This window comes from Schistocerca piceifrons, chromosome 4 (assembly GCF_021461385.2).
Source record: "Schistocerca piceifrons isolate TAMUIC-IGC-003096 chromosome 4, iqSchPice1.1, whole genome shotgun sequence".
Classification (NCBI taxonomy): Eukaryota; Metazoa; Arthropoda; class Insecta; order Orthoptera; family Acrididae; genus Schistocerca; species Schistocerca piceifrons.
In genome coordinates, this window is record NC_060141.1 from 241,884,975 (window position 1) to 241,906,772 (window position 21,798).

General features: G+C 39.2%; 1 protein-coding gene across 3 annotated transcripts in view; it reads right to left on the minus strand.

Moving 5' to 3' along the window:
* Positions 1-21,798, minus strand: part of LOC124794790 (neural proliferation differentiation and control protein 1) — a 1,027,601-nt gene that overhangs the window by 352,083 nt on the left and 653,720 nt on the right. For all 3 annotated transcript variants that reach the window (XM_047258441.1, XM_047258442.1, XM_047258440.1), the window contains exon 5: positions 18,918-18,984. In XM_047258441.1, coding sequence (XP_047114397.1) covers positions 18,918-18,984 — 67 coding nt within the window. The remainder of the gene's footprint in view (positions 1-18,917; positions 18,985-21,798) is intronic.

Sequence of the window (21,798 nt, forward strand, 5' to 3'; positions counted from 1 at the left end):
AAGGTGGATATACACTGTACTAGTGCCGACATTGTGCATGCTCTGTTGCCTGTGTCTATGTGCCTGTGGTTCTGTCAGTGTGATCATGTGATGTATCTGACCCCAGGAATGTGTCAATAAAGTTTCCCCTTCCTGGGACAATGAATTCACGGTGTTCTTATTTCAATTTCCAGGAGTGTATAACTGACGACAAGCTGGCTAGACTAACTCTATATAAATTGTTCAGTCACATGGGAGTGGCCGTTGGTACTCTACTGGAAATAAAAACCCGGTACTGTAGTTGGATCTAACAGTTCGTATTTCATTACTGAAGCCATAGTTACGCCAACTCGGGAATATAATCGTAACCTCGCTTTCTGAGCTTGGACTAACACTACTGGATTGTATGTTGCTATGTAAAACAATTCTGGCTTTGTTCATCGGTACTGATTCGTGCTCACGTTACTTGCAGTAGTGACGTTGGCTTCCTGCTGTGTATTCAGCTATCAAACTTTTGCAGAGCTTGATTTCCACGCGCTATATGGTGAGGCCTGTGACTCAGTATCAGACTACGTCATTGAAATTAGTGTTTAACATCTGATCTACAGTGCAGTAATCACAGATGGAACTGAAACTCGTTTTATTCGAGGATAGGGAATGAAATCAGCAGCGTCATTTTCAAAAGCCCATCCAGACGGCTGATCCTTTCGCTCTAGAGGCACCAGTATTGATGTTTCGGAGACGGACGGAAAAAAAAATTAATCTGGTAACGAAAACACTTTGCAATGTTAAGCGCTTGGACATTAAATAATAATAACCAGCTACACTATTACAGCGTGATATGATGATGACGGTAGACTTCTGAAGTAATGATACCTTCTGTGCACATATCCCAGTTTCCTGGTTAGAGAGAGAGAGAGAGAGAGACACAGTAACTAAAAAGTCAAAAACACAGTTTTAGCGTTGGCAGCTGACGCACAGGGATACACATTGGAAGAGTCTATTTAGACAGAGCAACTTGTGTTTGCTGAAAGCTTTGCAGTCTGCTAATGCGACGGATGCAGAAAACGCAGGCACTGAACGCCCTTTTGAGTTCTCCGACACGCTGATTGGTCGTCGATTGCACCTTGTCAACGTGGACTCTCGCAGGTGGGCAAATAAAACGGACAAGCGTGTCCCATCCCACCCTCTGTGCAAACCCCTGCCTCAAAAAACGGTGCATTCGCTGCGCTCGACTCTTGTAGCGACGCACTGGTTTAAAGTTTTTCTTTGTCCCTCTGCCTGTTTGTTCGGCGTTAGCATTCAGTCCACAGCTAGGTCACAATCCATGCGGCCTCTCTCCCGACTATAAAATGTCACATCGGATAGGACCTACCGAAGTTAGACAGAAGTAAAAAGAAACGCTGCACGTGTGTGTGTGGTTTTACAGGTGCAGCTGTCACTCGAAATAAATGTATACACGCGATTTCCATGACATGATACAGGAAGAGCGCCCATGAAATACTGTTGCAACTTGCTCCTGCGGTGAATTTCATTTCCATCACTATCTACGAGGGCGCCTGGAAGCCACACATCACGAAATAAAACAGTCTTACGATTTACTTTGCTTATAACGTTGTGAAATACTGCGACATTTACATAAACGAAATACTATGTAGCAAAGGGACAGTGCATAAACCTTAAGCTTGGAGATTCACCAACATGTGACTTCTCTGAGGGACACAATTAGAATTTACGTCACACCGTGCACTCCAGGTTTTGTTGTTGTTCCACAAGGTTCAATACGTGGGCCACTGCTGTGTTTGCTATATGTAATTGACCTTCCATCTCACTTTTTTTTGCTGATGATTCAGGCATCATAATAAAGAACAATAAGGTGCAACAACATAGCAGCAGTAAACGGAAAGTTTAGAAAAATGAGTGGTCAGATATATAAAGCACAGTTCATTCAGTTCTGCGTAAGGCAGTATATACTGTCATCAGCAATAACTTATCACGAAGGAATGAAAATACATAAAACTGAATATTTTAATACCTGCGTGTGGAGAATGATCAGAGCTTGAATTGGAAATCGCGTATTATAGATTTTCTCAAACGCTTGACTTCTGAAACATTTGTTGCAAGTGTAATTGCTGGTTTTGGTGATGAAAGCATCACATAGTTGGCTTACTTTGCATATTTCCGTTTATCAGTGCCATGAGGAATAGTTTCATGGAGTGATTCTACGAAGTCTTCATTGCACAGAAACGTACTGTATGGATGTCTGTAATCCAGCGTCTATCATCAAACCTCATGTGGGAAACTTTTTAGGAAAACTGACAATAATCTCACAACAATTTTACTCTCTTACAAAGTTTGCTTTCAAAAACCAGAAACAGCTTGAAAATATTGATAGCATTCATAAATGTAACACAAGGAACCTACAACTCAACCTTACTCTTGCACAGGAAGGGATAAATTGTATTGGTAAAAACTTGTTTCGACATCTTTTTTCCGTGAATTGTAGATGGAGGCAGACAATGAGAACAGTTTTCACTGGATAATCTTATACAAGGAAAGAACTGTCTAGGTCATACTTTATCTTTTAACAGTAAATGTAAATTATGCGTAACATACTTAATATGGGCAGCCACAGATGCTTTACCCTCGCGGCAACCCCAATAGGTGCCTCATTCCCTGCACTATTCGCCTCGATACTCTGCCGATTATTATTTGGTGATGGCTTCCGCTCTTCATGGGGTTGGATTCTGTGACAACGAACGTTGGGGGCATCACCGTGTGCTAACCCATGTGACACTACTAACCACCTGAAGATGCTGCTTTAACGCTCCGAAACCGTTGTGATTAAATCATACCATAACAGCCATTTGCGCTTTTATTCAAGTTCACTTTACCGTAAATTGTGCGTATCTGCGGACTGTCATCATGCGATTATGTGTCAACAGTCCTTGAAAATGATGTCTAGTGTCATACGTATATAAGTTGAAATATTAATTTTTAATTCATATCTAATGATGAGCTTTATATAATAACAGTTGCATGATCTTCCATGGTATTCTGGCATAAACATTTTATTTTTAATTTAAAGAAAATAGGCAATCCGTACTGAGTGTGCGGATTTTTTGTAACACATTTCCCTTTTCACTTCCTCATTCACAATTTTAATCTCCGTTGACAATTTACATCTGTTTACCTGCTGAATAGAATTCATAACATTCACTGAAAGTAAAGAGCCAAAAACTAAAGTAAACTTTGAGGTCAAAAATATAGTACTTGCGACAATAATCTGATTCCGTATGCACTACACAGAAATCTTGAAGACCCTTAGACTAAAGCCGGCCGGAGTGGCCGTACGGTTCTAGGCGCTACAGCCTGGAGCCGAGCGACCGCTACGGTCGCAGGTTCGAATCCTGCCTCGGGCATGGATGTGTGTAATGTCCTTAGGTTAGTCAGGTTTAATTAGTTCTAAGTTCTAGGCGACTAATGACCTCAGAAGTTGAGTCGCATAGTGCTCAGAGCCATTTGAACCATTTTGAAGCTTGGACTAAAGTAACTAAACGATTTTGGTGTTTGTGGTGTACAATCCCAGCAAGTCAGATTTTAACACACTGCTTACACTACATTCCAGCAAAATGTGGCAAAATGTAAGTTGTAAATACGAGCAGATGAGGTACACCGTAAATTTTAATTCGAAATTTTAGTAGGCAAACTATTTATTTATGTGCTAACTGAGCCACATCATTACCTTATAGAGTAGGAAAGGTCGACAAGTTATAATTAGTTCGGCCACATTCCACATTCATGATGAACATACAGCGAACAGTGGGACATTTACATTAACGTATATACTCTGCAATCCACTATCAAGTGAACGGTACCACTCAGAGCTACTTCTAACTGCAACCGTTATTGAGCGCGGGAAAAATGACTACTTAAAAGTCTGTGTGCATTATGTAATCTTCTCTTCACGGGAGCGATTCTTATGGCGACGAAGGACATCTCCAGATTCTTCCAGTGCTACTCCCAGGCAATTTGTAAGTAGGCTTTCGCAGGATGATTGCTGTCTGTCTACGAGTATCTGCAAACTCAGGTTTTTCAACACTTCCTTGAGGATCTGGCGTGAGTCAAACCAAACCAGTGACAGCACCTCTTGTTAGTCCAGTCTGACACGGATTCCACACAATTGGGCAAAATTCTTAGATGGAATGTACAAGTGATTTGTAAGCAATCGCTTTGTAGGCCGATTGCGTTTTCCAACAATGCTATCAATGAACCAAACTTAGCCACCTAGTTTAACTAGACCGAGCCTAAGCAATCGTTCCAGTGCATGTTCTAGAAAGTATTTCAGCCATTTGTATGAGTTGACCGACACTAATTGTGACTCATTGAAGCTACAGTCAAAATGTTCAAATGTATGTGAATTCTAAAGGGACCAAACTGCTGAGGTCATCGGTCCATAGACTTACACACTACTTGAACTAACATAAACTAACTTATGAAGTTACAGTCATAAAATACTATTTTGACATAGGGCAGTCACAGCTAAAAAAGTACATTTCTAATATTTAAGAATCTTCAGATCTTTTTTACTAAAAAAAAGTTTTGTAAATTGATGGAATTCGCGGAAAATGATCACTCTTCAAGCCGCTTTAGCTGTTTGGTAGTTCTTTATTGGAAACACTACCGGTTTCGCACTGTTAGAGGTCCATCCTCAGGCGCCGCATTCTTAATTAAAATGCATTCTGTAGAATAGAATTTTATGAAAAAGAGAAAAATTTTGCTAGAAATCTTAAAAATATTTGTTAAACGTGCATTACTTTAAACCGTGAAAAAAAAAAATACTCATATGATTAGCCCTCAAACTGTCGGGAAGCTAAGATGTCTCACAGTTCTGTTGTAAATCGGAAATGTTAATCCATGCCGGCCGCGGTGGTCTAGTGGTTCTAGGCGCGCAGTCCGGAACCATGGGGCTGCTACGGTCGCAGGTTCGACTCCTACCTCGGGCATGGATGTGTGTGATGTCCTTAGGTTAGTTAGGTTTAAGTACTTCTAAGTTCTAGGGGACTGATGACCACAGCAGTTAAGTCTCATAGTGCTCAGAGCCATTTGAACCATTTTTGTTAATCCATTATAGGCCGTTGTCAACAGTAAAACTTACATTAAGTACCTGTAGGCGATTGTAAAACTGGACACGAGGGCTGATAATACCTAGTAAAAGAATAATTACAGCCATTAAAATTTATTGCTAAAAAACGCGTAAAAAAACTTTAACGATATTCATGGTATGTAACGTCTGCAGGTTCGCGGTATGTAACCTGGGTGTTCTACGAAAGTAAATAACTGAATTTTCTCATTATGAGAGTAATGAAGGGCGTTCTGTTTTAATTGTTAAAAGCTATTCAAAAGGAAAGATCGCACAAAGTATTTCTTTTTCAAGACAACTAGTCTCAACAGTCTTAGCTGTAACCTCCAGGTTTGTAAGAAAATGCAGTACATGGAATATGTCTCATTTGATAAGCTTTATTTTGGTGATACAAAAAAAATTTAAAAAAATAGGAACAGATTGCCACCCTGTTCATTTACATACCTTGAACATTTTTTGGTAGTAAAACATGTTCAGTTTTAGTTGAAACCCATGTACAAGATGTCAAGTGAATAAAACTTAGCACATTATAAATGTTTGTCATCGCTAAAATATTTAAAAACATACAGCACCGTGTCCAAAAGGCTATGTCCGTATATATTTTGGTCACAGATGCTTGTTACATGACACAAATACGGTACACAATAGCACATTTGTTTACATAAGCTGGACACATACTGAAGAATTTCCACTTTAAATGGTGTATAAAGTACAATTGACAGGTATTATTGGAAAGGCAACATTTGTAGAGTGTGTTCCAGCCACTAGATGGCTCTTTCATCAGACTTGTCTAACAGATTGTAAATAATTATATTTTAAAATTTAAAATCAACTACTTTAGTGAGTGGGCTTCGAGAATAGTAGAGATTACAAAAGTATATCTTACTAATACCTGAAACACATATTTAATACTCACAATCTCCCTTACACGTGTTTATTACTGCTTGTATTATAGGAAAATTTAGGTACTTACTCAGCAACAGTTCACTAATAGTTGTTGTAGCGCGACAGGCAATCTACCAAAAGAAGCTGCAGACGTCAGATACCGCGAACATAGTTAAAGTTTTTTTACACGCTTTAGCAATAAGCTTTAATTGCTGTAATTATTTTTTATATTAGGTCTTATCATCCAGCGTGTCAAGTTTGACACTCATTGACTGGTGTTTAATGTCAATTTTTCTACTGACAACAGCCTACAATGGATTAACGTTTCCCATTTACAACTGAACCATGGGACATCGTACCTTCCCGTCTCTTTGAGTGCTAACCATGTGAGTACCTTATTTTTCATTTTTTTCGCAGTAGCTAGTTAATGCATGCGTGGCAAATACTTTTGGAATAATTTTAAAATTTTTACTTTTCCTATAAAATCGTGTTACAAAGAACAGTGCATCATCTGAGGATGTCCTTGTAACGGTGCGAAGCCCATAATGTTCCCAATAATGGACTGCAAATCAGTTACATTCACTTTGAATACCGTAAATTCATAATTTCGTTTTTTTAGTAAAAGCTGCTTTGAAAATTCTTAAATGTTAACTATGTTGTTATGTTTTGTGAAGTACACAATTCTACATTACCGAATACAGAAAACAAACTGCTAATATTTGTACCACTTTCAACTCTTATAAAGATCTAATGGGACATTTGTGTGGCTTTTCTCCACTCAGAAAAAAAGTGTCGCCACAGAATGGCGATAAGAAATAAACCGCTTGTTTTACAGCAGAAGGGTTTCCGTTTGGTCTGTTTAGCAAAAGTCTATGACCAAACGTTTATATTATGGTTTTAATTATAAGACGTATTTTTACATAGAAAAACAAACAGAAATTCACAACATATATCATAGTATTAATATGTTCTATTGGTATTTTTCATCTCAGTCTTTACATGGTTATGAAGGTCATGAATTGACGTCGGGGCAATGTATATATGTTTTTCATGGTTAGCATATATAACGTTATACTAGGCGAATACCCGGCTGGTACCCACTTATCGCCTCATGTACACGATTCGCAAACATCGAAATACGTCAGTACATTTTCATGTGGGATAGCACTAGACGCAGGCAGAGAGGATACAGAAATTCCTTCCCCCCACAAACATTGCCAACTAACATTGCCAGTTCCGTGAGAATACGGGATGAATGCCAGGAAAAAGAAGAGGAAATTTAGGTATAATACACAGCTGCTGGTTATGATATTTTCTATGGCTTCTACGTTCATGATGGTCAGCAGTTGGGGCTATTGTTGTATTAATCTTGAAACTGCATTTAAAAATACTGACTTCACAATCCCATGCGGTATGCTGTCTTCCGAGGGCAATGTGAGTAATCATGTCACTCCATTTGTGCCAGTCCCACCATAGTGTTCACGCGTGGCATTGTCACTGGTAACGGATGTTTCAGCGTTTACTGCTGGTGTATTTTCACACAAACAAAAAAAAAGAACTTTATCTGCTTTCACTGTATTACAGTGTTTCAGTACATACAGTCATAACTTATTTCCGCCCTTAACAATACGCAACGGAAATAATTAACATTACCTCAACTGACAATAATTCTTTAAATAAAAATCTTTTTAATATAACACGTTTATGGACTAAAAGGTATAAAATAATTTCTCCTAGACCCGTACAGATGCCAAACTCCATACAGATAGGCCTGATAATTTGTGCTAGTGAATTTTTAATAGCTGTGAAAATGCTTGTAAAATTTATAACTAAAAACGTCGGCGGGGGGGGGGGGGAGGGGGGGGGGGAGGGGGAGGAAGGGTGATATCAACTGTTGTGTTGTGTGGCATGTCTCTCAGTCATGCAGCCGGACTGATTGATCGTTTTGGAACACACAACTGGTAAGTGAGTTTTCTTAATGACAACTATTCTCTTGACTCCTTAGTTTTACCTAATGCATGTGTCACACGTTTTTCGTTTTAACTTTTACGGGTATTGTCATAGCTATTAAAAATTTAGAGGAACATATTTTCAGGACTATCTGTATGGGGCTAGGAGTCTGCGTGGGTCTAGGAGAAATTATTTTATACTTTTTAGTCCATTCTAAAAACGTGTTTATTAAAATAGTTTTTTATTTAACTAATTATTTTCTGCTTTTTAGTCTTATGCGTGTAAAATTTTTCAATCAATTTAGAAAATTTTTATGAGTCTGCAACAGAGGCACATGGTAAATTTCAGATTTATTTCATTTTCTCTTCACCTGTCTCAACCAGTAGATAGCTTTCTCCTTTGTATATCTCCCGAAAAGACTGTAAAGGTAAAAATTAGATAGATCCAAATTCCCACGGAGGATTACCAGCAATCGTTCTTATCGTGAAACATTCGCAACTGGAAGAGGAAAAGGGGGAAATAGCAGAAGTACACAAGGTAACCCCTGCCACACTCCAGACAAGAAATGAGTTAATGAGTTTATACTACACTTTCATCCAGTTCTGGCTATGTTGAAAGTTTTGGGTCTATAGCTCATCGGGAAGTTAGTTTGAAACCAGTTGCAAAATTTATACCCAACCTACAGACACACAGACGATAAAGCGATCTAATAAAAACATCTTAACGAAAGACTCACGTAATAGTATGAGGGCGAGAACCCAGGCAGACGGGACAGCCGCGATCTGCTGCTGCCGGTGCGTGGTATCGCAACAAGAGTACTCAAAAGCGCCGTCTACAGGTGAAATGGCTAATATTGCTCCTCATCCAGCTTTTCAGAGACGCAGGACCAATCGTGTACGAGGAATGATCAAAAAGTGACGCAATTTTTTTTTTTAATTTCGTGGGCTTTAAACATCTCATTTTCAGAACATTTTTACACCTTGTAGATACATCTGTTCCTGCTGTATTTTTTAATTTTCTGCTGTTTTTAATATTTAATTTATTGCTGATAGTCAAAAAGGTTATACGTCTTTTCGAGTACTCGGAGACAAAATGGTTGAAATGGCTCTGAGCACTATGGGACTTAACTGCTGAAGTCATCAGTCCCCTAAAACTTAGAACTACTTAAACCTAACTAATCTAAGGACATCACACAGTCCAAGTCCGAGGCAAGATTCGAACCTGCGACCGTAGCGGTCGCGCGGTTCCAGACTTTAGCGCCTAGAACCGCTCGGCCACTCCGGCCGGCTCGGAGCAAAAGATGGATCGAAGAATTTGCATTAAATTATGCTTGAAAAATGCTATAAAGTGCAGCACATCATTCGAAATGTTGACTGTGGATGTTGGTGAATCTACTACGGGTAAGACAAGAATATACGAGTGGTATAAACGTATCAAAGAGGGTCGAGAAGACGTTGAAGATGATGGCCGCGCTGGACGCGCCAGTACAGCAATTACGGTGTGGAAGAAGTAAAGAAAATGGCTCTGGAAAATCGCCGTTTCACCATCAGAGAGGTTTATGACGATGTCACCATATCCTTTGGGTCATGTCAAGCAGTTTATTCTGATGTTATGGGCACGAAACGTTTAGCAGCAAAATTTGTTGCGAAACTGAATTTCGACCCAAAACCGCCGCACGTAGGCATCACTCAGAAGATGCTGAATGAAGTAGACAAAGATCGAGAATTTCTAGAGAAGGTTATAACAGGTGACGAAATAAGGTTATACTGGAACGATATCGAATGTAAGGCCCGATCGTCCCAATGGAAACTGCTCGAAAACTGCCCCAAGACCGAAAAGAATTTGACAGGTTCTATCACATGTGAAAGTCTTTCTCACTGTTTTCTTCGATTGCAATGGGTTAGTGCATCATGAGTTCCTCCCTTATGGTCGTGTGGTCAATAACGAATATTACCTGGAAGTTATGCGCCGTCAGCGTGAAGCAGTCCGAAGGAAACGACCAGAACTGTGGCAAAACCAATCGTGGAAATTGCATCATAATAATATTCCCGCTCACACGTCAATGCTTGTTCGTGATTTTTTGGTAAAAAATAAAACCGTTATGTTGCCCCGGCCACCTTATTCGCCGGTAATGGCCTCCTGTGACTTATTTCTATTCCCGAAGCTGAAGAGAATCATAAAAGGATGTCGTTTCGCCATCAGTGATGAGATGAAACCAGAATCGCTGAAGGAGCAGAACGCCATAACGAAAAATGAGTTTCAGAAGTGCTTTCAAGACTGGAAAAAAGCGCTGGCCACACGTCTGTTATATCTGAGGGGGATTACTTTGAAGAGGATAAATTTATTGTTGATGAATAAATAAAGATTATTGAAGAAAACAAACATTACGGTTACGTTCTGATCGCACCTCGTACATAACCAAAGTGTAACGGACATCAGAAAACTGGTGAGTTCGTCGCTCATGAAACCTTGTACTAAGACATATAAACTGTTCAGTTAGCGTTTGGATACTTTTTCACGAACAATTAATTTTCATTGTATTTTGCTGAAGCGAAATGTGGAATATGAAATGAGGACTTGCAATTTACTTACGGTAGGAACCGGAGAGGCATCTGTAAATGGCAATGTCAGTGGAAATTACATGAAAACGCAGAATATACAGCAGTGGCTCTTTTTCACCTGTCAGGAATATAAACAAAATCCCTGCCGAATGTATTTGACTCGACCGCGCACCCATTTCACCACACGCACGCACGCACGCACGCACACACACATACACACACACACACACACACAAACACAGCATGCAGAGCTGTCATGTACAGCTAATTGTTTCCACGACCTGCAGACAGGCTCATTCGCTGCGGTGTCAGCAGCAATTTGCATAGCGTGGCTGCAGCACGGTCGTGTCCACCCTGTGGACAAGGCTACGCGCATTTTCGTTGCGAGCCCTAACGACGAATTAAAGAGACCAGCAAGCTGCCAATGACGTCACGGCAGGCAATTAGCCAGCTCCAAAGCGTCACGTGTCTGCGAACTGGTGGGAGAAGGGGACTGGGGGAGTTGGCATACGACGGTGCTGAAACAGTTTAAACATAACAATGCAAATGTAACACGAGAACAGCAACTATTCGTACGTGACCAAGAGACGATCAATGTTTTTCAAGCAATATATCGGACAGTTTTGACTTTCATGACACTTATCTGAACGGTCGCAATGTAGTTCAAACGTGAGAGTTACTGTTAATTATTGTGGAGATTAACTTATGTGTGTGCGGTGTCAGAAGCAGACATGGGCGCTTCAATTTACAGCACATCCTTACAGACTTAAATAGGCGAATGGGAAATAAAAACAGTGGCGGAATATTAGCACTAGGTACTGATGCAAGTGTGCTTCAAGGAATCAAAACAGTGTTGGAAGAAAACTTCATTCCATCTGTTGCCGACATTATTTAGTTTGGTAGGAAAGAAGGAGACGAAGTGTATGCGCTAACCACAACCGTGATAAGGAATGTAATGTTGTTTCAAACAAAGTAGCAGGAAGTGACTAAGAAAAGAATCAGACTTCAAACTAAAGCGAGACGTAGCTACCAGGTGGCATTCAGTTTTGTATTTGACTGAACTTCTTTTACAGTTGAATCAAGTCATAATTTTTATTAAATCTATATCTACATATACATAGATATTCCGTAGTCCACCGTACGATGTGTGGCAGAGTATACCCCACACCAATATTAGCCATCTCCTTTCCTGTCCCACTCGCAAGCGAGGAAAAAACGACTGTCAATATGCCTCTTCATGAGCAATGTATGTTGGAAGCAGTAGAATCGTTCTGCAGTCAGCATCAAATGCCGGTTCTCTAAATTGTCTCAATTGTGTTCCTCGAAAAGAACGTAGCTTTCCCTCCAGGAATTCCCATTTGAATTTCCAAAGCATTCCGTAACACTTACGTGTTGTTCGAACTTACCAGTAATAAAACTAGCAGCTCGTCTCTGAATTGCTTTGATATCTTATACATTCGGCAGGGATTTTGTTTATCAGATCAGAGAGGGGGGAAGGGAGGGGGAGAATCACAAACATTTCAACAGTACTCAAGAATGGGTTGCATTAGCATTTTATATGCCGTCTTCTTTACACTTTCCCACAATTCTCCCAATAAACCAAAGTCGGGAAGTAGGGAATACTACTAATCTGACGCGCTCACTCCATTTCACATCGCTCTGCAACGCTACATCTAGATATTCAGTCGACCTATGTCAAGCTGCACAGTGCTAATGCTATATTCGAACATTACGGGATTATTTTTACAGATCATCGCCATAACTTACACTTTTCTACATTTAGAGGTAGATGTTACTCATCACAACTAGAAATTTTGTATTCTCCTCACGAAAATTCGACACGCTACTGTACACCACAGCATCATCAGCAAACAACTGTAGATTGCTGCCTGCCTTGTCCGCCAAATCATTTACTGTATGTATATAGAGAATGACATCGGTCCTATCCCACTTCCCTGGGGCACTCCTGACGATACCCTTCTCTCTGGTGAACACTCGCCGTCGAGCACAACATACTGGATTCTATAACTCAAGAAGTCTTCGAGCCACTTACACGCCTGAGAACCTATTGCTTATACCTTCATTAACAGCCTGCAATGGAGCACCGTATCATTTGTCGTGTTAAAGCACCATATGTCCTAAACTCTTGCTCACATCAACGATTCGGTTGAAGCTTGTGACTTTCTGCGGTCTACAGACGTTAACAGTCGTAAGATTTGTGTCGAAAAGTTCGTTACCAGCAATAAAGCCTTCCTGCTAACTCATATGTTGAATACAAAAGCATCGGATATGCACCCAGCACAGGCAACTGGGAAAAGTGTGATGCGTAGCATTTGAGACAACCTACCATCCACTGACAATCTTAGCATATAGCCTCATCACCGTCTCTCGGTATTGCTTTCAGTCTGCTCCTGCAGCTATTGAAACTAATGTCAGTGATGGAGAAAAAAAATGCTTATATTTTACGATAAAACAGTGCAACTGACAAACCTGTTTCACTACTGACATCATTTTCCAAAATTTTTGAGAAGGCGATGTATTCTAGAGTTGCACTTTACCTTAGCAAGAATAATATCTTTAGTGAACCACAGTTTCGATTTCAGAAGAGGTGCTCAATTGAGAATGACATTTACACGTAATTTTACAAGCATTACAAGCATCAAATAACAAAATAGCAACGTCTGCTTTTTTCCGCGGCTTACCTAAGGCATTTGACTATGTGAATCGCAAAATTCTCCTAGATTAAATGAGGTTTTATGCGACTGATGGTATAGCCAACCAACGGACAATGTCATAGCTAACCAAAAGAATGCAGAAAGTTGTACTAAGTAATTCAACCAAACCAATGAAATAAGATGCTTCTGCTTGAGGAGAAATCACGTATGCGGTTCCCAAGGCTCAGCTTAGGTCCGCTATTGTTCCTCAGATGTGTAAACGATCATCCCTCGAATATACAAGCAGATTAGTTATTTTTGCGGCTGACTTTAGTATTGTAACTAAGCCAAGCATACGTAGAGGAATAGAAGAAATCAAAACAATGTTTTTAAAGGTATCATAGACTTGTTTTCTGCGAATGTTCTCATTCTCAGTTTCAAAAAGGCATATCACATACATCTACACACATTACACTAATGATATGTGTAAAACATAGTGAGAAAACATTAAACAGATTGGAAACTTCAGACTTTTGAGGTGTCCATAATGATGAGATTTACACTGGAAAAAGCACATTTTGGAACTCCTAAAACAACTTTGTTCAGCCACATTTGCACTTAGAACCATATACAACCGCCAGCTGTCCGCAGCTCGTGGTCGTGAGGTAGCATTCTCGCTTCCCGCGCCCGGGTTCCCGGGTTCGATTCCCGGCGGGGTGAGGGATTTTCTCTGCCTCGTGATGACTGGGTGTTGTGTGATGTCCTTAGGTCAGTTAGGTTTAAGTAGTTCTAAGTTCTAGGGGACTGATGACCATAGATGTTAAGTCCCATAGTGCTCAGAGCCATCTGCTCAGAGCCAGCCAACCGCCAGCTCGACGAGAAATTCATACCATAATACTGGAAAGTTGCACAGTATACAACAATAGTCAAGAAAGGAAGTAAGAGTAATACGCTGAATTACAGACTCATATTACTGACGTCGATTTGCTGTAAGATTTTGTAACACACACCAAGTTCGAACGTTACTAATTACCTCGAAGTAACTGTTTATTGATACACAGCAAGGATTCATAAAATATATTTCTTGTGAAACACAACTGGCTCTTTATTTGCACGAAGTAAAGAGTCCTATCGACAGGGTTCAAATGGTTCTGAGCACTATGTGACTTAACCTCTGAGGTCATCAGTCCCCTATAACTTAGAACTACTTAAACCTAACTAACCTAAGGGACATCACACACATCCGTGTCCGAGGCAGGATTCGAACCTGCGACCGTAGCGGTCGCGTGGTTCCAGACTGTAGCACCTAGAACCGCTCGGCCACACTGGCCAGCCTACCGACAGGGGATCTCAATTAATTCCATATTTCTAGATTTCCGGAAGGTTTTTGACACCGTTCCTCACAAGATACTTTTAATCAAATTGCGTGGCTATGGAGTATCGCTTCAGTTGTGCGACTGGATTCGTGATTTCCTGTCAGGAAGGTCACAATACGTAGTGATCGACGTAAAATCATCGAGTAAAACAGAAATGGTGTCCGGCGTTTCCTTTGTTGTTCCCAGTCTGTATAAACGGTTCAGGAGACTATCTGAGTAGCCCTTTTAGATTGTTTGCAGACGTTACCGTTATTTACCGTTTAGTATAGTAATTAGAAGATCGAAAGCAATTAAAAACTGACTTTAACACGGAATCTGTGCAGTGCGAAAACCGTCAATTGTCTGTGAATAAAGGAAAGTGTGGTCATGAACATGAGTGGGAAAATAAATCCGTTACATTTCTGTTATACGACAAATCACACAAATATAAAGGCTGTATATTCAACTAAATACCTTTGGAGTACAATTACGTGCAACTTAAATCGGAACGGTCACATAATGTTGTATGGAAGGCAAACAAAACACTGTGTTTTATTGGCAAAACACTTACAGTTAGGAGCTCCAACAATCTACTAAAGAGACTGCATATAATACGATTGTTCGTCCAGTGCTACAGTACTGCTGTGCGAATGGCACCCTTACCAGGTGGGATTGACGGAGGACATCGAAAAAGTTCAAAGAAGAGGACCTCGCTTCGTATTATCGCGAAATAGGGGAGAAGGCGTCACGTTTCGGGTAAGGAAGTTGGAGTGGCAATAATGAAAATAAAGGGTTTATTTGTTAGGTCGAGATCTTCTTCACGAAATTTCAATCACCACCAACTTTCTCCTCTGAACCTGTAAATATTTTACTGTCACCAACCTACATAGGGAGAAATGATCATCATAATGAAATAAGAGAAATCACCACCAACTCTCTCCTCTGAACCTGTAAATATTTTACTGTCACCAACCTACATAGGGAGAAATAATCATCATAATGAAATAAGAGAAATCGGAGCTCGCACGTAAAGATTTATGTGTTCGTTTTTCCCACGTGCTGTCCGAAAGTGGAACGACAGAGAAGCATTTTTAAGGGAGTTCAGTGAACCCCCTACCAGGCACTTAAGTGTGAAATGAAGAGTAGACATGTGGATTTAGACGTAAAACCTTTTGAGTTTTGTGGAGAGACAAATCATTAAGCTGACATTTTCTGCATGTTTACATTCAGTAATGTCATATAGAATAATGTCCTTCGCTAGCTCATCTTTAGTCTAAATTTCTCATAATGGTGCTGTAAGAACAAGATGTGGTGCTCATCCACAGTCATGTTATAGACATTTGTTAAAGGAGCTGGGGATAGTGACTACTGTTTCACAGTATATTTATCCCCTTATGAAGTTTGTTGTAAGCAATCCATTGCGGTTCAGAAGGGACAATGACGTATATATGTATATATCAGAATGAAAAATGACATTCATTACTCCACATTAAGGTTGTCTTTAGCACAAAAAGGGGTGCAGCATGATGTAAGCAAAATTTTTGATCATTTATCCAGAGATACGTAAATTCTAATAGACAACAAAGCAAAATTTTGATACGAACTGGAAAAAGTTTCTCCTTGACAACTCCCTCTCTTCCGTAAAATAATTTCTATTATTGTATTTTGTAAAAGTTGGTGGAGAGGAACTACCAACTCAAATCACTACATATAAAAAAAAGAAAAAAGTACTTGTAAATGTGCAGACTTTACAAATTGAAGTGTTATTTGAATTTAAAATGACTCGTTTCACATCATTACGATTTATTGTGCAAATGATGAAATAACTCGCAACATGAACAGAAACGAACGTACTATAAAAGTTCCCTTATGATCCGAAAGACTGTCTTAGATTAAAAATTCATTACAAATCTACAATTATATCAGTGGCAATATCTCGCCCAAGAGTACTGCCGCAGTTTAATTCCCGCAACATTGCTAGGATGAATAATAAATATATTAGTGTCAGTGGTGTTGAGTAATAGTTGTAATTGCAAAATATGAACAAAGCTTCATGACCTTTCAGGATTCCTTTCAGATGCCATACAGAATCTGCGGTTGTTTTAAGCATGCTGTACCGTAGACCTCGCCAACAAAAAACGTTGTTCAATAGTTGGAACTAACCTCACGTCAAACCTGTCTACAAGAACTGTAGCAGGAGTAATCCACATTCATCTTTTGCACAATATTAGAATATATTCATATCTCAAACGGAGCTATCTAGAACACAATATGTTCTTCCCCACAACGACCCGCCTGGATTCTGAAGAACATCGGTGTTACGAAATCCAACTCGTATTATCTCACGCAATATCCTCAAAGCCATGGATCAAGGCTTCAGGCAGGTGCAGTATTTCTCAACATTCGAAAAGCATCTGACTCTGCTCCAGACTGACACTTATTACCAAAATACGACGGTATGAGGCATCAAACGAAAACCCTCAACTAGCAGACCTATGACGTTACATGGCAATTATCAAGGGAAAGCCTACTTATAAAGTTTCAAGAATCATTGTTGGGTGAGGAATCTAGGACTATACTACAATCTCCTACGTATCTCTCTCTAGGGACCGTCAGGAGAAGATCAGACAAGTTATAGCGTGTTCGGAGATTTTTAAGCAAATCGTTTTTCCCGCGCAGCATATGCCATTGGAATTGCAACAAATCTCATTACGCCATGTAGTTGGAAGTATCCTCTACCATGCACTTCGCAGGGGTTTGCAGAATATAGATGTAAATGCAGATATCCATCCAAAGGTACAAAAGTGACTTGTTTGAACTGTATAGGGCATCGTCAGCTCCTACACGACGCAGTATCCAGAATATACTTTCTGCCTACGAAGTATACTTTCTGTCAACAACGTCACTCACTAACGGGAAAATGCTCTCAAAAGTGTCATATTTGGAGTGCAGAGACAAAGAACAGTCTAATATTTTAAAAATACAGCAATGAGCCACTTTTTAATGTAATTTTATTTATGCTACCACGCGCGTCGGGCTTTCACCTATCTTCAGTTGATATAATACATACACAATCTTAAGCTGTACACTGTTAAAACAGCGACAACAATTTGGATACTGCAGCTGGCCTGTGCAAATTAACAATTTCGTTTAGCTACTATATATTGTGACTTGTATATTTACGATATAGTACTGGCTAAATGTAGTTTCTTCTCTGGTTGTTGTTGTCCCTGTTTCTGCCTTTGTAATCATGGCACACCCTCTTACTTTGTCACTCCTATTTTGCACAAAAATAAAGAAGAATGTAATACTTTCTTCATCATCAGGAATTGTAGTAACTACAGCTAGTACGACAGTTTTGTTCCCTGTCTAAACCTTCAGAATACTGAAAAGTTTCCTGGAATGTAAATATTCGGTATGTTCCTTTTACTCTCGCTTTTCTAGAAGACTAGAGGCTAACGAACAGCTACTTCCTGGGTTGATGGTTCCGCCGTATATTGTCTAAGTCTTGCGTACAGTTCGTCATAGTTGAAGTAATGCCACATTAACGGCATTTAAGACTGAAATAAAGCAGTGAATGTTTCCGCACGCCCAATAATTCAAGCAGGTTTCGAAATGTAAGCCACTGCGCCTTGAGTCAGTTTCTTGCCTTACGCTACATGCAAATGAAACAATTAAAAGTTCGTCAGACATCCGTGTGCCAAAATTCAATTCAGTGTACTTCTCACACGAAAATTCGATAGATGTTTCTTGAAGTAAAGCTGAAAATAAGTGCAGAAATTGCCAATTGTGTAATCATGGAAATCCGGAGTTTAACTGTAAACATTAAGGTTTCATCACGCAATGACCAACAAAACTGTATTGAAAATAATAATTTAATATCATTGAAAAGGTATTTTCCTTAACTAAACAGAAATTCGTACGGTAAGATGAAAACACCTATTCGCAATTCTATTTAAGGGATGGTATAATCGGCCGTAGGGTTAGTTCTTTTCATCGACGTCATCACGAATGTGTGTTGCACTTTTCTAATATTTTCATTGTTTTCGTGGAATGTCTGACGCTAGCGTGGAAAGTACGCTGCTGTAAGGCGAAAACGTTGCCTAGCAACGCAGCTGAACTGCGCCACGATGCTACATTCACTTGCCTGCCATCTCTCGGCAACAGGTGAACTGATGCGGCACTCCTGCCATCTGGTAGCGGTTTCGTAACTCAGACCGCTATACGAAGAATACCACTAACACAAAACCCGACTAAACTTATATTGTTGGTGATACTATGGCTTTCTTGTCACCTTTGCGTATATAATGATTTCTTTTATTCTAATTACGGATTTATTGAAGTTTACGCATGCATGACATAATGGAAAAAATTGGAAAGCGCCACTCACCGGTACCAGCTAATCCCTATGGCAATTATACCAACGATGGCTGCCGCACTGCATCCGGCCACTATAGCTGGAAAATAAAGAAGCACCATGCATTAGCTTTTACCTTCAAATTCCGGTATTATTTATGAAACTGTGCAAGCATTCAAGATGCTCATTTTTCAGTTTATATTTCATTACTTTAGTATTCCTTGTGACTAAGCTAAGATACCTTTAACACCAAATGAGATGTCAAGAAGAAACAAATTTAACCTGCTCTCAAATTTAGTTGAGTTACCTATCAGACATTTCACTTAATAAGTAGATAATCAACGCATATAGGTTACTGGTATCTCTGAAACTACTTCCCACTGCAGATGCACTTTCGTGATATCAGTCATTTTCATGTTATACTTACTTTCAAGTAATCATAAAAGAAACGTGTATTCTCAATGTTAATAAATCTTATATGAAAACTATTGCAGATTCTCACACAATCACTGCATAATCAGTCAAGTCACTAGTAGGTAAATTCAGTGCATGACATTACAAATAATTTTTCTTGACTATTATAAATGTCACTGTTAATCTGACATGTATTACGATTTTACTGGCCCTACAAATTATATTTAGTAGTGTATTCTCTGCTAAAATTAGACTTGAGACCCTATCTCCAATTGTATAAATGCTGTTCTACAAGATTTCAGTATTTTAAATCTACCTATCTTTAGTATAATATGTACCAAAATACTTTCATAGATATAAAAATATTGGCCAATCGTGAGTAGGATTTGTACATTGAGTGTTCCACACAAATTTAGTTGTGTATATATTTAGTTCATCCATCTTGGGAAAAGAGAATATCAACGATTTTGGCTGTTATCGATATCGATGCTGGCAAGATATTGGGTCCAGGAATTCCATGACCATATCAAAATTTCTCCAATAGTTCCTCACACTAGGCCAGACACACAAAAAGAAGCGAACAGGGGACTTCAGTTTATATGTAGAGAGAGAAGAGTTAATCAAACATCTTTTATTTACTTACTACAACATAACTACATCTTCCATTTTATGCTTTCATGCAGTAAAGTTCGTTTGTTATGCTACCAATAGATAATGAATACTATGTGTGTTCAAAAGGCAAATGATATCTTTTTATGCAATAGAATTACAATTTAACAAGTTTCAGATTTTTTACTTTACTTTTACTGTGAAACCCCGCTTCTTGCCAATTTTATGATTCTAGGTCAACATGATTAGTGACTTTTCAAGAATCAAAATATGTGACATAAATGACAATGTTTTCATTACATTGACTTAGAAGCTTGAATTTTTTACACTGCCAGGGAACCATAGCCTTTAGCACATGATATAATTTTAAACTTGATATGCCTAACTGTTCCAGAGAAAAAGGAGTCTTAAAAGATGGATAGACAAACAGCAAACAGACAGACAGACAGACATATGGATAAAAAATAATATTTTTTCATGTGATATAATTACAAATTTTTTCGTTACTTGTATTGTGAAATCTTAGTTCATGCCAGAATTCATGATTCTAGGTCAACAGGAAGCACCTTGAAACTTCCTGGCAGATTAAAACTGTGTGCCTGACCGAGACTCGATCTCGGGACCTTTGCCTTTCGCGGGCAAGTGCTCTACCATCTGAGCTACCGAACCACGACTCACGCCCGGTCCTCACAGCTTTACTTCTGCCAGTATCTCGTCTCCTACCTTCCAAACTTTACAGAAGCTCTCCTGCAAACCTTGCAGAACTAGAACTCCTGAAAGAAAGGATATTGCGGAGACATGGCTTAGCCACAGCCTGGGGGATGTTTCCAGAATTCAGGAAGCACATTAACGGTTTTGATTGAGTTTTCGAGTATCAAAATATGTGACTTCAGATATTCTATATACTTAGAAGCTCAAAATTTTTACACCTCCCAGAGACCATAGACCTTCATATGTGACATAAATTTGAACTTCTACACATTTCTGAGAAAAAGAGTTCTGAACAGTCAGATGGACTGACACGATGGACAACAAAGTGATCCTGTAGGTTTCCATACTTACAGATTAAGGCACACAACCCTCCTGAACAGAAACAGGTCACGTCAATTAATTTTAGGCAAAATCATAAGCATATATTTAACTAATTCAGAAAGACATGTGATTCAGCTTAAAGAGCTCTTCATATGAACGAAAATTTGAGGACTGTGCCGTAGAAAAGGTAAACTACGGTTGCAGAGTCTATCAATGATGACATCATTAGAGACGGACTGTGAAGTAGTGTTTGAATTTAGAAGGATAGGAACGTCCCAGTTAGGACTATAGAACTTTTTTCTCCCAGATCTCCAGTGAAAGCATGTTGAATAATGTTCTCGAATCCTACAACTAGAACCAGGCAGGATATTTTTGAATCAAAGGACAGGGAAATAGTACCATAGTAAAAAATTAATATCTTCATACACAGCTTCGTAGATGCAGAAAGCCCTATGAGAACAAATAGTAATAGTAGTCATATATTTACACATCACAGAATTACTCCCTTAGTCCTAGAGTCAGCCATAGAAGGCAAACATCAATAAGAGAAACACACATTGTAATATGTACAGTGCTGACATGGGGTGTAAGCTGTACTTCAGGATGGACAGATTGATGTAGAAAAGGAACTGTGGTGAGTTGCATATAATCAAGCAGAAGACTGATCGGAAAAAGAGAAAAAAAGGAAAATGACACTATTGTCACTGTGAAAGATGTTGATTCTAACATAAAGGGTTATGTATATAGGTTAGTGAGAAACACCAACTGACAGCTTACATGGAGCTGATTGTTGCTTAACTACACTTATACAGAGAACATAAATTTTCAACCTAGAACACTCATAAAAGAAACATGTTGT